The sequence below is a fragment of the Papio anubis genome, chromosome 9 (assembly GCF_008728515.1).
Source record: "Papio anubis isolate 15944 chromosome 9, Panubis1.0, whole genome shotgun sequence".
In the NCBI taxonomy this organism is placed as follows: domain Eukaryota; kingdom Metazoa; phylum Chordata; class Mammalia; order Primates; family Cercopithecidae; genus Papio; species Papio anubis.
The window spans coordinates 21,122,281-21,140,359 of record NC_044984.1 but is presented as its reverse complement, the minus strand read 5'-3'; the positions used below and the strand labels follow the sequence as shown (position 1 = coordinate 21,140,359).

The window sequence follows — 18,079 nt, the reverse complement described above, 5'->3', positions numbered from 1 at the left end:
ATAGCTTGACATAGAATGTTCATTGCAATCTGGTAAAATACTTTCCTGTGGAAGAAACACACCCATAAAATGAGAAGGTACGGAGGAGGAAAGTATTGTAAATCAACATAAAATTAACATTCATTGACAGAAGGAAAGGAAGTAACAGCTGGGTAAACAAACAGCTGCTCAAAGAGACAGAAAAATGACAGTAAGCAGCCGTGAACGTGGAAAATGGTCCCCAAATATTAGAAAAGCAAGTAAATAATATGAGGAAATGAATTAACCCATTGGAAAATTGCTGAAGCATTTGAATTAGAAGTAAATAAAGGAAGTGTTCAAATTAAAGTTATTATACAGAAAAAAGTAGAATAAATATTCTGTGTAAAAAAAGTGGACTTTTAAAATGCAATATGCTTAGTAGATAATTAACTTGAAAATTTATATGACTTATTTTTTATAAATGTGTTTTATACTGCACAGACATTATAATAATATTTAAAAATCAAAAGAATAAAAGTACTCTATTATCCTCATTTATCATTGTGTTAAAAAATAGTAAATTAGGGCCAGGTGCAGTGGCTCATGCCTGTAATCCCAGCACTTTGGAAGGCCGAGGTGTGTGGATCACCTGCGGTCAGGAGTTCAAGATCAGCCTGGCCAACTTGGCGAAACCCCGTCTCTACTAAAAATACAAAATTAGCTGGGCATGGTGGCAGGCGCCTGAAGTCCCAGCTACTCGGGAGGCTGATGCAGGAGAAGCACTTGGACCCGGGAGGTGGAGGTTGCAGTGAACCAAGATCGCACCACTGCACTCCAGTCTGGGTGACAGAGCGAGCAAGACACCATCTCAAAAAAAAGAAAAAAGTAAATTAGAAAATCACAATTGGTTTACTTTGCATTTATAGGATTACTAAAGAGCCTAAGCTTTTAAAAGGACGTATTTAAGAACACAAGTAACATACATATATTCACCTTCTAAAAAATTAAAATTATTACAGATAAGGCTTTGGCCCTGTGAAATACGTATTTGATCTTCAACCTATTTCATCACATACAACCCCTAAAATCCTTAGAATCTCCACAAGGTGATGTATTTTGTATGCTAATGATTAGCCAATTATTAGCATGCAATCATGGTTGACAGCCCCTAGGTAGCTTCAGGCTGGGAGCTGATCACAGGAAAGACCAAGGTATGATTAGAGGATTGAGACTTTTAGCCCATTCCCCAGTCTCTAGGGAGGAGAGAGAGGCCGAAGGTTGAGGTGATCACCAATGGCCAGTGGTTCAATCAATTGTGGCTATGTAATGAAGCCTCCATAAAAACCTAATGGGACAGGGTTTGAAGAGCTTCTGGATAGCTGAACATGTGAAAATTCATGGAGGGGTTGCACACTCCTTCCTCCATACATTGCCGTATGCATCTCTCTCCCTCTGTATCCTTTGTAATGTTAAAAGGAAAACTTTAGACAAATTAAATTTAACAGCGTGTAATTGAGCAAAGACTCATGAATCAGGCAGCCCCTAGAATCAGAAATGGTTCAGAGCAACTCCATGCTGCTGTGTTTTCTGAGAGAATTTATGGTCAGAAAAAGGAAAGTGACATGCAAAAAGTGGAACTGAGGTACAGAAACAGCACGATTGGTTACAGCTTGGTGTTTGTCTTACTCGAACACAGCTGGAACGGTTGGCCACCTTTGGCTGAAACTTGGTGATTGGTACAAGAGTAGGTTATGGTCTGTTTACACATCCTGTTAAGTTACAGTTCACTGTGTATAGAGAAATCTTTAGGCTGAACCTAAAATATGTAAAGAGGCAGCTTTAGACTAAACTTCATTTAGCAGTAATACTCTTTATAATAAACCAGTAAATGTGAATGTTTGCCTGAGAGTTGTGAGTTACTTTAGCAAACTAATCCAACATAAAGAAGGGATTGCAGGAACCTCAACGTGAAGCCAGCTGGTCAGAAGTTCTGGAGGCCCAGACTTGCAACTGAAGTCTAAGGGGTTGAGGGGTGTCTTGTGGGATCTGACTCTATCTCTAGGTAGATAGTGTTGGAATTGACTTGGAGGACCCTCAGCTGGTGTCTGCTGTAAATTGCTTGTTCGATGTGTGGGGGAAGAAACCCACACATAGGTCACAGAAGTTTTCTGTGTTGATTGGTGTTGAGTGATAGAACAGAAAAATCACTTTGAATTTGTTTTTTCTACACAGAGACCCTTAGCACTACCTCCATACCACTGCTCTCCCTGGAGGTAACCATTGTTTTCAGTTTTATGTGTATCTCCAACATTCTCCCATGCACTTACATATGTATATGCAACTATAGAAAATTTTTATCTTTATCTTTTATGATATGTATATATGATAATCCACTATACAAATTGCAGTAGTAATTCTGCAACTTCTTCATGTTTCTATATAACATTTGTCTTGGAAATATTTCCATTTCAATGTAAATTAGAGTTGTGTCATTTAAAAAAATTGCCATGTATCATAATATGGATATAATGTAATTTATTTGGCATTCTGCTAGTGATGGCATTTAGGTGATTCCTAATCTGCATCCTCCAGCAAACATTCGTGGATATTTACTTAGTGCCATGTGCCAGGCACCTTTCTTGGTTAAGAGGATTTAATAGTAAACAAAATAATCCTTCTTGTGAACATGTAAGAGGAGACAAACATAAATGAAGACATGTATATGTAATAAAACATTATGTATGATAAAAGAAATACAACAGAGACGGTGAAGATGTATATGTAAAATACATCTTAGAAAGAAAATACAAAAAATACAATAAAGATGTTGTAAAAAACATAGAGAAAGAAAACAAAGATGAGAGAGTAGGTGTCAGTAAAGGCTTCTATGAAGAGCTTTCATTTGAGCCAAGACCTGAAAGAAGTGATGGATGGTGCCCTGCAAATATGAAAGGCACCAGCTGAGAACTGGAAATGCAGGGTCAGTAGGTGTGCATATTTGAAATGCAAAATCACTTTCCCAGCTGTCAGTAGCAACTCATACTCCCATTTGAAGCATAAAAGTGTACTGTGTCTCACAGGTTTCTTTGTTATTATCAGTTTCCTTAATTTGTACCAGTCAGATGTGTGGAAAACTGTTAATTTGCTATATAGTTTTGTCATAACTTGAATGCTAGTGAGGTGCTTATTTTAATATGCATATTGGCCCTTTGAATTTCCTCATCTCGGACTTGGCAGTTCTACATCGTTGTTCATTTATCCATTGTGATATTTGCATGTTTGTTATTAATTTTTATGGTTTGTGTTCTGGATACTACTGTCTTGTTATATGGTGCTATTTGCCGTATTTGTTACTGATTTTTATCATTTGTATCCTGGATACTAATCCCTTGTCATGTATGTTGTAAATATTTTCAACCCAATCTGCTGCTTGTCTCTTTAAAAATATGTTTGTGGAAGACTTTCATTATAAAGCTGTCATGTTTAACAATCTTTTATGGATTTTTGCTAAGGAATTGCCTCATGTTTACATTGTCTTTTGTGTCCTAAAGGTCTTAAAGACATTTTCTTATATTTTCTTCTAATTTTATGGTATATGATTATTCCATCTGGAGCTTAATTTTTGGGACAGTGTGAGGTAGGAATTTATCTTATTTTCTATTATTGGCTGGCCAGTAGACCCAGTACAATGTATGGAATAGTAGATTTTTATGAATTGGTTTGAAATGTTACTTTTAGCATAAAGGAAATCTCCAAAAATGCTTAGGTACATTTTAAGACTCATTCTCCTGTTTCATCATACCTGGTTTATTTTTGCGTGAGTTCCATAGTGTTTTTATTATTATAGTTTTATAATCAGTTTTGACATTGGTAAGTTAAGTTTTCTGTTATTCTTTTGTCCAAAATTATTGTCAGTATACATACTAATTTATACCTCCCATATGATGTTTAGAATTATCTTAATGATAAGTTAAATCTGAAGTAAAATCAAATTTTACTTCAAAATAATGTTGGGATTTTTGTAGAGATTGCGTTTGAACCTACAAATTTATATGGGGAGACATCTTTCAATGTTCATTATTGTCCCCATAAAAATGTTGTATTTATTTTTAGGCTTGTTTCAAAGTGTTTGGGGGCTTTCTTGCTATTAACAATGAAATTTTTGTTTTGTTGTATTATTTTAATATATGATTCCTGCTGTATAGGGAAGCTAAGACTCTATTGGTTCCAATAAATATTTTTTTCAGTTGATTCTTTTGTATATTCTAGATAGGTAATTATAGCATCTTCAACTAGTGACAGATTTCCCCTTATATACATAATTGAAATATGTTTTTAAAAATTTTTTCTAGTGCAGTGTGTGTGTGTATTTTTATGTCGTTGACTTCTGTTTTTTTTTTTTTTTTGAAACGGAATCTCACTCTGTCGCCCAGGCTAGAGTGCAGTGGAGTGATCTCGGCTCACTGCAAACTCCGCCTCCTGGGTTCACGCCATTCTCCTGCCTCAGTCTCCCGAGTAGCTGGGACTACAGGCACCCACCAGCATGCCCGGCTAATTTTTATTTATTTATTTATTTATTTTTGGTATTTTTAGTAGAGAGAGGGTTTCACCGTGGTCTCGATCTCTTGACCTTGTGATCTGCCCACCTCGGCCTCCCAAAGTGCTGGGATTACAGGTGTGAGCCACTGTGCCCAGCAGACTTCTCATTTTTTTTACATTTTTGATCAGACAGTGTGACCCATATGATGATAATTGTTTTATTATTGCTTTTTCTTTTGTAACATGATGTTTGGTCTTTGTTTTTTTTTGAGACAGAGCCTTGGTCTGTCACCAAAGCTGGAGTGCAGTGGCACGATCTTGGCTCACTGCAACCTCCCCCTCCTGGGTTCAAGCGATTCTTCTGCCTCAGTCTCCTGAGCTGGGACTACAGGCACCTGCCACCACAGCCGGCTAATTTTTGTATTTTTAGTAAAGATGGGATTTCACCATATTGGCCAGGCTGGTCTCGAACTCCTGACCTCATGATCTGCCCACATTGGCCTCTCAAAGTGCTGGGATTGTAGGCATGAGGCACTGTGCCTGGCTAGAAATTTTCTATTTTATGTGTTTTAAATAATATATTTTAAAATTGAAAACTCACTATGATTGTGGACTTGTGAATTTCTATCTGTAGTTTTTATTGGTTTAGCTATATATATTTTTAACAGCTATCATACTAGGTATTTAAAGTTTCTTGACTATTATTATTTTGGTAGTCTTGTGAACTTGGTCAATAAAAATTGTCTTATCTTTTTTATAATTTTAGACATTAAATTTCTGTTTTTACCAAAATAATACACATATGTGGAAAAATTAACTCATATGACAAAGCTCAAAATGAAAACCAGCAATCTCCTGTCTCAGACCCTCCCTAACTCCCCCAAGTTATGTTCCAAGAATCTATACCTTTCAACTTCTTCAGCTGTTTTTTTTCTTGTCACATGTGAAAACAACATGCTTAATTACAATTCTTAAAATTTCAGCTTGTCTGTTGATCTCTTATGGAAAAATAGACTGAGTTCTCTTCATGTGCTCCTCACAGCACGGCTGTCTACCTTATACACTTATACTTTCTTGACCTCTCAATCCAGATATATCACAATCAAATCAATAGTCAGTGTCTACCTAAGTGTAGTTCATATCTGAGATAAAAAGTTTATTACAGGAATTGACAGCCTGTCCACATTTAAATTTTCTCCCAGAGCACATAAAGCCCCTCCATGCAGTGGTCGTGAATCCATCTCTGGAATCCTTTGAAAGTGCAGCTCTTCCATCCCTGCTGCACATTGGTTTATCTGGGGCACTGTTTGTTTCTGTTGAGACGTTCATCTGGAGTTGTATTTTTCTCTTACTTGAACCTGATTGATGGCTTTCTAGGCCTACTGTATAGCTATATTTCTGGAGCTTTCCTTTACCCAAATCCACCTTTTGTTATATTTTTTAAATTGCCAACAGCACTTTCTTATTACCTAAATGCTTTTTCTTTTTATGTCATCCTAGTCCAGATGTGGTAGCCATGAACATGAGTAAACAAACTAATTATAGATGTTTAAGAGTTTTCCTCTGCCCTTTGAATGTGAGTCCCTCTGCTCTGACTCTTGTGTTGGACACTATCCATCAGTGTCTTCTGAGCTTGCCTGTGTGTTCTTGTTTGGTGACTGGAAGCTCTATGCAGAGACTGTACCTACCAACAGGTGGGTTTTACTCTGGGTTGAGAAGGTGGCAACGTTGCTTTCTCTTGGGCAGTTCCCAAATGTTACTGCTTGTAGGTCTCCTCCTTGGGCTACTCAGTGCCGGTATTCCACTTGGGAACTATAGGCCTGACTGCTGATATTGTATGAGTTGAGAATTCCATTTCCCTGGGATAGGCCAGCTTTCTGGGCACATACCCACTTTTCCTACCTGGAAACTGACACCTCCTTCCACATACACGGTGGTAATTGATCAGTGCAGGATTTTAGAGTTCAGCCCACCTGGGTGTCTCTGCTACCCCAAAATCCGAACAATAACCTTGCTGATTGCTGTTAGACACCACTTTCGCTAGTATCTCCTGCCTCCAGGCATAGGGCACTGCTACTGCTGCCTTTTAGAGGAATGCTCAACAAGTTACTTCATGCTCTGGTTTCCTTTGGTAAGCCGTCTGTTTTTTTGAGGTAACCTAGATTCAGGATCCACTGAGGTTTGCTTTCTTTTTTATTTTCAGAATGGAGATGGACTTTTCAAAACTGATTTTCCCCTATTTCTAGAGATTTGTCATAGGAGGTGAGAGCTGGACCCTCACTCTTTATTGTGTTTCTTTCTATTCTGTTAATATTCCCTTTTGTATTCAGTTTGCATCTTGTAACTGTAACCAAATGCTTTAACATTTTTAATTGAAATTCCTTCTAGATTGTCCATTTTCATATCAATGTACCAATATATTCAGATACTACAGTTTATTGATACCGATTTGTCATATTTGCTGTAAATATTTCTTGGAGTAATTCCCTTTTTACTTTAGTTATCTTATTCTTCATGGTAATGAAAATTTACAATATGGCATAATCAACGTAGTCAATATTTTCCTTTGTTGAAATATATTTTGCAAATGTCTGATAAGTTCGATTTTTTTTTAGTTTTTTTGTAGCATAGATTTTACTGAACATTTACTCATAATTTATTGAGATGGTTGCCCAGGCTGGTCTCGAATTCCTGGCCTCAAGTGATCCTCCCACCTCAGCTGCCTAAAGTGCTAGGATTGTAGACCTGAGTCGCTTTGCCGGTTAGATTTTAAATATCTGTCTTACTTATCTTAAAATTATTTAGTAATTGTCTCGTGAAGTATGAATCTGTTCCCTCTCAGATTTCCAAATTGTTAGCTAACTATCTCAATATTGTTTATTAAGTAATTAGAAAAATCTTATTGGTTTTTCCCCCATTATCACATATTCAATTCCTTTGTAAAATGTGGTACACTTTTGTGCTTTCTACTCTGTTTTTGTTTTTCCTTTTATGCTCATATTGATTATAAATTAATCATTTCTATTTTAATAATATATGGGCTGATCTTACTTCATTTTTATTCTTAATTCATAGGCTGGTCTGATTTCTTTTTTATGTTTAAAAATTATTGTTTAGTAGTTTTCTATTCATATAGTACACAAATATTCTGAGCTAGGTTATAAAAATTAAAGGATGAATAGGACTCATCCTTTGTTTTCAAGGAGTACATAGTCTTAGAGAGTATGAGCAATTATTATTCAGGAATTCAAAGAAGACTTTTGAAAGCTTAAGTTGGAAGGAAGGAATAAGCCTAATAAAGGAAATCTTAAGTTGGGTCTTGATTTATAGACACAACTTCACCAGAGCAGTGACTAGATCAGCAAAAATGAATCTATATATGCAATAAAAATTGTGGACAGGTACACACACAGGGATGGCTGAGGCATAGGGTGAGGACATGAGGAGTAGCTGAGTATGAGGCTGGAGAGACAAACTGGAGCACCCCTCTTTTCTTATTCCAGCTGAATTTTGTGATAATGTAATAAAATTCAATACCAACCCCATTAAACTCTTGATCAGGATATTATTAAACATATTCAGTGTACCATAACAATTATTGAATTGAATTGAATTCTTAAATAATAATGTCATTTGTCACAGAATGGGAGAGGTAAAAATAATAACAGTGTCAATAAAATTAGGACTGTAGTAAATTCAAGCTGTGTGTTCATTTTCAAAGTGAAAACTCAGAGAGGGAAAGCTCCTCCCTTCAAGACTAATCAGTTGGCTTTAAGACAGGAAACAGAAAATCAATCATCCTGACTTTATTGAAGCAGCATGTAATTCTCCACTAGTATGTAGTCCACTACAGAGACGGGGATCAGTTCCATCAGCCAGCAGGGCCCTGTGAAATGGGAGCCGTTCTGTACAGGAATAAGGAGGGAATGGAAGCAAGCAAGGAAAGCAATAGAGGTATCCTAACTGCTCTAGAAGGTTGACGGTGAAATGACAGAATGAGAATGTAGCACTGGGAACAGTGTGAGCATATTAAGAAGAGTGTTTTTAAGTTCTAACCTGCTTTTGTAATCATTTCACAGTGTATGTGTATATCAAAACACCACATTGCACACCTTAAATATACACAATTTTTATTTGTAAAATATACCTTAGTAAAGTTGAAGGGGAAAGTTCTAACCATATGTAGAAGACAGAGGAAATAATTCAGTTGAGATGGAGAGATAGAATTTTTTTTTAAAGAGGAGAGACCCACTTTGGAACATGAGTTCTTCAGGATATGTGAAACAGCTTGTCTCAAGATACAGAGCGGAAGATGGAGCACTTCTTAGAATGGCAGTAAGGATGTCATTAGAAGATATAAAGAAAAAGGTGGTGAGGGATGGATGCAGAAAGCCAGACAGCTTACACTGATGCTTTGATCTTCTAAATAAGTATGTCCCACCTGTGTCAGATTACCCAGGAGTACTGGGCAAAAATTCAGCCCCTGGATCACTCTCATCAGAACCCAGGAAGCTGTGATATTAGTGAACTCTCTGGGATATTCTAACTAAAGTGTGAGAACCAATGGCTCAAAAGGAGTAGGAGGTTATCTGCATGGTGTGTCTATATGATTGGGAAAGCACTGGTATTTCAGGAAGAGAGTGGAAGACATTAGTGGGCAATGGAAGGGAGAAAAGAATTGCTGAGCAGAGCCCATCTGGAAGTTGGGAAGCAGGAATTTGTATTCCTGGGAGAGAGGCTGGCCCAGCTCCAGATATGGTTGAATGTGCTTCCATGGCTCCTCCTAAGTTAAAGTGAATCTAACTAAAGATCCTGTTATTACTTCTGTATCAGGGCCCAGGGAAAATTGATAAAGCAGGCTACTGGATCAAGAAAGCAGGCTACTGGATCAAGGATATGAAGACAACTTGAGAGATTTCCCTTCCTTCTGGCCTTGAGAACCATACCTTTCTGGGCAGGCAGAGTAAATAACACTGATAAGTACAATCCTGTGGATTTGTGTATTCAGAACTTTAATTTCACCTAATTATGATGAGCCTGCCAACATGTCAGGCCAGACTTTCCTCTGGTAGTTGTGGCTCAGTTCATTCTTTGATGTTGCTGCTCCACCTGCACATAACCCAAGATGGGCAGCTCCCGTGGTCAAAGGAATTAAAAGTTGCAAGGCCCTAGTCTAGTTTGTTGCTTTTCTCTCTCTCTACCCTTCGCACTCTCTCTTTCTCTCTCTCTCTTTATTTCTTTCTTTTTTTTTTTAACTTGAGTATATTAGCAACCTCTTACCTGGTCTCCAGGCTACCAGCCACTTCCTTCCAAGGTAATCTTCTAGTCTATTAGAGTACCTTTTTTTTACACAGACTGACAGTTGTCATAAGTGCTGTAAGCAGTAACTGCTGTGAAGATTTCCCATAACCACATGTGACGTTCAAGCAAACAAAACAGACATAAGAGATTTTTCAAAGAGTGCCTTGTCTTCAGCCACTGCCCCTGCCATTAGCACCTCCCACATTCTAGGGACAGGGAATCCTTGTCATTGCCTCAGTATATTGTGCACTCTTGCCTATAACCAAAGTGTCTCTTCGAGTTCAGTTGCTGTTCTTTCTGTTGCTTCCTTATAAGAAGTGTATTTAAATGTTATTCCGGCTCTGTAGCTTTCTTGGGCCACACTCCCTCTTTCAAGTCAGAGTTATTTTTTTCATCTGTATTCCATAATACTTTATACAAATATGAACATTGTATTTAGAACATTATATTGTACTTATTTGTATCTTTGTTTCTACAACTGCATTAGAATTTCATGTAATCCAAACTGAAAGAACATAGGAAAGTAGAGTTCTTTGGAGCAAGCAATATGGGCAACTCCCTGCATTATTTTGTAATAGTAACAAGCTTTTCTTTTTCCATGTAATATTATAGTTGTAGCATTGATGAATCTGAATATTTATAGAATCATAGAATTTCAGTGGGAAGAGGCATCTTAGAAGTGATTCCTTTGATATGCAGATGAAGAAACCACTCCTGTGCTTACGTTAGACCGCCTAAGTACCTTTCATCAAAATTCCAGCCAACAACCTTTAGGAATTTATGAGAATTAAACCATTTTACATTTCAGGCAGAAACATTCTGGAAGAGAACAAATGTGTAATGCATTTTAGTTCAGAGGGAGCCCCATTAACGAATGTTAACTGTGTTTAAGAAGTTGGGGTCAGGGGAAAAGCCAGGCTATTTGATGAGAGATAATTGATAAGTTCAAGGAGGATTTTAAATACGAATAAAGTGTTTTTTATGTGTTTCATTGAGATGATTTGAGGTATCACGGTCACCAAAAGACAGCAGAGTGGGTTTTAGTGAGTTTCTTTTTCTCTAGGTTTAATTGAACCATTTCTTTTTTCTTTAATAGGTTTCAGAACCTTCTGTGGTCCAGAAAGACATTTGTGGACAACATGAAAATCTATAACCACAGTTACATCTACATGCCTGCCTTTTCTATGAAGACAGGAACAGAGCCATCTTTGCGGGTTTATTATACATTGTCAGATGTTGGTGCCAATCAAACAGTGCTGTTTGCCAACCCCAACTTTCTGCGTAGCATTGGAAAGTTCTGGAAAAGTAGAGGAATCCATGCCAAGCGCCTGTCCACAGGACTTTTTCTGGTGAGCGCAGCTCTGGGTCTCTGTGAAGAGGTGGCCATCTATGGCTTCTGGCCCTTCTCTGTGAATATGCATGAGCAGCCCATCAGCCACCACTACTATGATAACGTCTTACCCTTTTCTGGCTTCCATGCCATGCCCGAGGAATTTCTCCAACTCTGGTATCTTCATAAAATCGGTGCACTGAGAATGCAGTTGGACCCATGTGAAGATACCTCACTCCAGCCCACTTCCTAGGGACAATGGAAGAAGAAAGGACTGAACCAGGGTATTTTTGTTAGGTTTTCTACATGACTCCAAGAGGGAATGGTTAAGTTGTTTCATGGGTTTGCATGGGCCCTTGGAAAAACAGGAAAGGAACGATGAAGATCCAAGCAAAACTTTACTTTCAGTGTTGGCTTGGAGGACAAATAAGAAATGAAACATCCTGTGAAATACTTTATAGCACATGGCAGATTTGCAACTAGTAAAATGCTGGTGAAATGCTGTTGGTAAAGCACATGGTTCAAATCTAGAAGATGCAGTTCAAAAACAAGACAGACTTGAGTTGTTAGGGCTGAGGAACCAATCAATATAGAATAAAGAAAATGTTGGGGTAAAAGTGTTGCTGATTGTCAACACAAACTGGCTTAATAATATTAATAAGAACCTGTCTTAGTAAGACTGGCTTTAGAACTGTAGGTTTTTAAAAAAATTATTATTTATTTTTGCCCTCTTTAGGGGAAGTGGGTGGGTAGATTTAAAAAATCCCTTCCTGAGTAATAAAGATACAAAATGTTACAGCTGATAATTGTGATTTGTTGAGCCATGTCTATATTAACTATAGCTCCCCTCTATTTTTAAAATTTTACATAAGAATTGCTTCTTCCTCTGTTGTCAACTCTACAGAGACAATGTGAAGCATTATTGAATTTAGACTGTGTTGATTCATAGTCTGGATAACAGGAGCCACTTTCCTTCCTCAGAATTTAGGACATAAACCCAATTTTAGGTCTGCATTATGTAAGCCTGTTTGCATTGTCATTTTTATTTTAGTGCAAAAGACTACCAATATGAGTGCATTATTTATTTGTAAATTGGCATAATTGTCTTCATAATTCAATATTCAGAAATACAGTAAAGCACAATGATGGAAAGCTTAGTCTCTGTGGAAGACAGACCAGAAGACAAATCCCTTTTCTATCTACTGTGGCATATTCACTGCAAGATAAAGGACATGTGTGCATACATGCAAGAATGCATATATACAAACATGTAGACACACACATACATACACACAAAGTTAAAGCTCATTTCTGTGCAACTATGAAAGCTGAACTCATATGACCCGGTATGGCGAAAATTTGTAACCAGTGTTGGAGAATCACAAATGTGTTATGCACTATCCATCACATGTTGATATAAGACAACCAAGCTCACTGGTTACTGCACATAATACCCACAGCAGCACGAGATGCAAGTCTTATCCCCAAATGCTTACCCGGAATGAGCAGAATTATCTTACTCATCCTGATTTTACCCAAAATCTCATGAATGGGCTTGGTGTTGAGCATGGTCACATAAGGTATAGTTTGTACAAGTAAAAAGATGTGAATTAGTAGCTATTTATTTCCTTAGTAGCAGGTAGGACTACTTAGCTTTTTACACTAGCTTTGATACACAGCAAGAAAACTCTACTGACAGATTACAAGCATCCAAAAGTGTTTACATTTCAGAGAAGGGTAAAGGAAACCTCTCGTTGTCTTCATACTTTGGAATGTCTTAAGCTAAAATGAGACACTGGAACTCAATCTCTTTATTATTTTAAATGTCACCAAATTTTAGGTAAATTGTACCAAAAAGTTCTAGTTTAATTTTAACAGTAAAAACTTGGCATACCATGTTACTATGTAAACAATAATGGCTGGTATTTTTTGATGGGTTAATTTAACATGACATCAACGTAAGAAAGCCCTTGGCAAAATTCTACATCATTGAAGTAGACCATTTCTAAATGCAATTAAATATTGAAGTTATTATAAAAATTAGCATTTAAAATATGACTTATTGATAGTGCAGATTATATTGTTACTTAGAAAGTTAAGAATTTGAGAGTATTGATTCTATTGGAGAACTGGTTTGCTATACAGCAACAAAAACGTGAGAATGTACCATGAGGAAACTGTGTTAAATATTCACTTTGAGTGAAACTTTCAATATGTTTCCTCTTTTGAGCTATTATTATTTAGTAGTTACCTAAAAAAGAACACATTTTCACTAGTATACCATTAAAAATGTAAAAGCCTTAACAAAAACACATATAAAAGTTAATAAAGTATGTGTTACTCAGATTAGTACTTTAATTGTTAAAATGTAATTAATGAGCTCCATAAAGCCCATACATCACAGTTCCACTGAAAATATTATCTGGACTAGAATATCTTAAACTCGGGAAGTGGAGGTTGCAGTGAGCCAAGATCATGCCACTGCACTCCAGCCTGGGTGACAGGGCAAGATCTCATCTCAAAAAAAAAAGAAGAAGAAAGAAGGAAGGAAGGAAGAGAAAAAATATTATGTGAAAATTTTTCATCTTGTTATGATGCCTGGGATAGATTTATGCAGTAGATTTATATAAAATTTTTAGTTTACAAACTTGTGAAACTATTTCATGTGGGTTCTGAAGGGCAAAACAGAAATGGCCAGTGCTGGTGATGTTTGATTAGACCAGTTCTTCTCAGCTGGGATGATTCCTTATCCCTCTCTGGTGACATTTGGCAATGTCTGGAGACCAGAGACATTTTTTGTTTTCATGACTCGAGGGTGCTGATAGCATGTAATTAGTAGAAGTTAGGGATTCTGCTAAAGATCTTACAATGCACAAGTCAGCCTCTCACAACAAAATTATTATCCAGGCTGAGATGTCAGTAGTACCAAGGTTGAGACAACCAAAACGAAATTTTGTTCCACTTTGTCTTCACTTAAAGATAGACATACACCCTCACAGCATTCAAACTATGACTACAATTTAATGAAAATATTTTCTTACTGTAGATTACAACTCACTAGATATGCCATACATATGCCTTTTGGCCATAATAGGTTAGATAGAAGTGTGTGTGTGTGTGTGTATGTGTGTGTGTGCTTGTGTCATGAAGTTAGGCATCTCTATCCTTACTGTGTTATGTGTTCCTAAGTAAGGACCTTGCTAGAATCATCCTGTAGAGTGCTCTGGAATACTCTATTATTATTAAGATCTTCAATTCTAAGCTCCCACTATCTTTCTTTGTTTATCTGAAATTAAGACCTTCAGAATTGGGCCTGGTACTTTTCCAGATTTGATCAATTACATTTGAAATCACTGACCCTTAAAATTCAGCTCAGAAGACACTCAATAAGAAAATCTTTAATCACTTTTGATGATGCACCTGCCAAGAAGGGGCATCTCTTTGTACCATCAGACTAATTTAAAAAATAGTTGTGTGGTCATAAAAATTTGGCTGCTCCATGGGGGCAAAAGGAAGGGTGAAGAGGCTAAAAACTAGTATCCTGATAGGATTTTAGTTTTTGTTAGCCTTGATTTGAGAATTGCATTGATTCCAAAGATCATGACTAAGGATGGCCTCTTTAATTTTAATCACACTTCAGTAAAATTAAGATAGGTGAAAGATTAAGTCATTCCATAATTAAGAAAAGTAATGTTTATATGAAAGATTTTTATATGGACAATGACTCGCAGACACATATGCTTTGTATAGAGTATTTTGCCAAAAGTTTATACAAAATTGTGCATCTAAACTGCATAATTCTCATGTAAGAAGTTAAGGAAGTGCTCACTGGATTTTGCTTCTGTACAATTCACTTTTATCTGTCTTCACAAGGGTAGGAAGTAAATGATCCCAAATGGCACATGTTCAGACAATACTGTGTTTGGCTTTGTGATGTCTCGTGTCTTTCTCTTGGCTAAAAAAATTGCTTAGGCTATATATAACTTGTACCTGAAGCAATCTGGATAACATGGCTTGAAATGGAAAATAACTGAAAAAATCCTGGGATTTTAAATTTGCCAAAAATATCCTTGGATTAGTCAAGGGCTTTACAAGAGTGTTATAGATGATTCAAAATGGAAACAATATTGATACCATTTCTTTTCGTCAGCAGTTATATATTCCAGTTTTATAACTTTATTATATACAGTTTTTGATTTCTTTATTAATAGAAAGTCAGCCATCCAGAGTTTTAATTTCTTTGTTTGAAATATCGACTTTGTGAAATTTTTTCACTGACAAATCCTTGTCGGGAGGGACCTAAGGGGGAGGGGAATGTTACCAGTCCGCTGAAAACTTTAGGAAATGTTCAGTGTGTTGTGTAAATACTTTCCCACCAGCACCAGGTAATATATGCTCTATATTTGTAGAATTCCAAAGATCAAGAGCTGTTAAGGATGTTTATATGAACTTGAGGACAAGCTTGTGGAGGAATAAGGACTGAGACTAATATTATGCTTTTTCTTTCTTTATCTTCCCATCATATAGGTCGACTCTCAGGTTATATGAATTTTGTTGGGCACACATCAGGGCTGGAAGTGGTAGAAGTGGGTTAACAATTTCAAGGTACTTGCAACCTAGGTCAAAGCCTCTAATAAAGTCAGCAGTACATATAACTAGCAACTTCATTCCACTATGTGCTAGGAGGAGGGTGAGGCAAGTTGAAAGGAGGAGATGACCCTCGCCCCATGCTCTCAGGATGTAAAAGGGCAGAGTGGTCTCTACCCTTAACCTTGGCTTTTTAGCATAATCAGTCTCTGTCCTTTCCCAGGAGAGCTGCCTTGGCTCCAAAGTTGAGCTGGTAGCATTGTGACTAGAGAGGTAGTGTGGAAATTCGCTGAGGACCTCAAAATTTTACACTGCCTTAAACTGTTTTGTTTTTGCTTAAACTCGTGCTGTCTAAATTTGGGTGTCTTGTGGCAGAGTCTGATCACCCTGACCTAATTATAGCCCTGCCAGCCCTGCCAGCAATTCTAAAGTGGAGCTTTTCCCCCTCATTCATATGGATAGTCTGGGTCCTTGAAGCTAGGGAGATATCAAATATTCCACCAGTTTCTACATAGCTTCTTTAAAAGTCCTAGAGACTAACTCATAGGAAGTCTGAAGCCCAGAGCATCTGTTTATAAACTCCTAAATATGAGGCCACAATATTTAGATTGAGCACTACAAAATTTCTATTTTGCAAGTGGAAGGAGACTTGAATCTATAATTGTTGTAGGTTTTTTTCCTTCTGTCATAAGAAAATGGATACCATCTGCTTTACCCTCAGCCCAGACTTGTCTTTTGAATTTTTTACATACATCTTAGGGGTGAGAGATTGAAGCAAGAGCATGAATGAAAAGCTTATTCAAACATAACACAGCCTCTGCTCACCATTTCAATAAGGGAAAATACATGTTTCTGTTTCCCTCTAATTTGCTTTCTCTGGTGCCAACATTTCTGATTTCTTCTGTCTCTAAAATGTAAGGAATAACTACCATATTATAAATTGACTTACCTTATTATAAATTGACATACCTGTGAGCATTTGCCAGACAGTCAAAGCCCATGACTATAACTTTTTAAAGCACAGAAGAGGAATTATATTTTATGGTCACTCTTCTGTGTTTCTGTTGATCTCTATATTGTGCTAAAATTCTTTCACATAATTTTTTTCTTGTTGAAGCTGTGGGATATAAGCAATGATGCCAAGCTGTCTGAGAATTTTATAGAATAATATCCAAATATATTGGTCCTGCCTCTTTCTGCTTCTATGTAATTAAACTTTCTCTTAATGTTTATTTTTAAAATATATGCTTCGCACAATACCGATAAACATCTAAGAGATGTGATTTAATCCAAGGCAGAGAAAACTAAGAATCAGTTAATGTCTATTTTATCTGCAGAGTAAGAAAAACAGAAAATTGTAATAAAAAAAGGTTTAACCAAACTGAAAAAAAAAGAGAGAGAAGATCTTGTTTTAATTTGAAAGGATGATTGAGAGTGATCTCAGAAGAGAGTTCAGCAGGAAGCAAGAAAGAGGCTGTTGACCTTGAGGGGAGCCTCAAGAATGGAACTTTTTTGAAATATTTTAAAGGGAATATCTTGTCATCCAGCTGTTATGGTTAATAATGGATAGTTTTCTCTCTCTGGGTGAGGCTTATCCATTGCATACCTGATGTGCTGACCCCTGCGATTTCCCCAAATGTGGGAAAGTTGCCCGCGTAATTTGTGGTAATGGGGGACTGTGTGTTCCTGCTTTTCCCTGGTTACAAAAAACAAAAAACGAGAGAGAGAGAGAGAGAGAGAGAGAGAGAGAGAGAGAGAGAGAGAGAGAAGATGCTAGAGGAAGCAGTGTGACAGCCAGATTGTGAGATGCCGACGGAGAGAACAGAGTGGTACCTGCTTATCCACTCGGACCATGACAGTCTCAAGGCTCCACCCTTTGCTGTCCATTTCCGAGAGGTGCTCTCCGGGGAGTTTGACCTCAGTGAAACAACACTCCTGTTTTCTTTTTCTTTTTTTGTTGAGACGAAGTTTTTTGCTCTTGTTGCCCAGGCTGGAGTGCAATGGCGTGATCTCGGCTCACCGCAACCTTCGCCTCCCAGGTTCAAGCGATTCTCCTGCCTCAGCCTCTGGAGTAGTTGGGAGTACAGGCATGCGCCACCTCGCCCGGATAATTTCGTATTTGTAGCAGAGACGGGGTTTCTCCATGTTGGTCAGGATGGTCTCAAACTCCTGACCTCAGGTGATCCGCCCGCCTCAGCCTCCCAAAGTGCCGGGATTACAGGCGTGAGCCACCGCGCCCGGCCCCACGCTCCTGTTTTCATAGCCTTTTTTTGTCTGTACTTTGGCACATATTCCCCAAATAAGATTATTATTTAGATCTCCTGTCATGTTGAGGCAGTGATAGCAGGAAGTGTCACGTTG

The 18,079-nt window shown here is 37.5% G+C and overlaps 1 protein-coding gene and 1 pseudogene across 2 annotated transcripts in view; both read left to right on the top strand.

Annotated features, from left to right (window-relative positions):
- Positions 1–11,927, top strand: part of ST8SIA1 (ST8 alpha-N-acetyl-neuraminide alpha-2,8-sialyltransferase 1) — a 136,794-nt gene extending 124,867 nt beyond the window's left edge. For both annotated transcript variants that reach the window (XM_003906102.5, XM_017945719.2), the window contains one exon: positions 10,898–11,927. In XM_003906102.5, the coding sequence (XP_003906151.1) occupies positions 10,898–11,384 (487 nt within the window). In that variant the 3' untranslated portion in view covers positions 11,385–11,927. The remainder of the gene's footprint in view (positions 1–10,897) is intronic.
- Positions 11,928–17,235: 5,308 nt separating this feature from the next.
- Positions 17,236–17,417, top strand: LOC116269095 (annotated as a pseudogene).
- Positions 17,418–18,079: the final 662 nt, after the last annotated feature.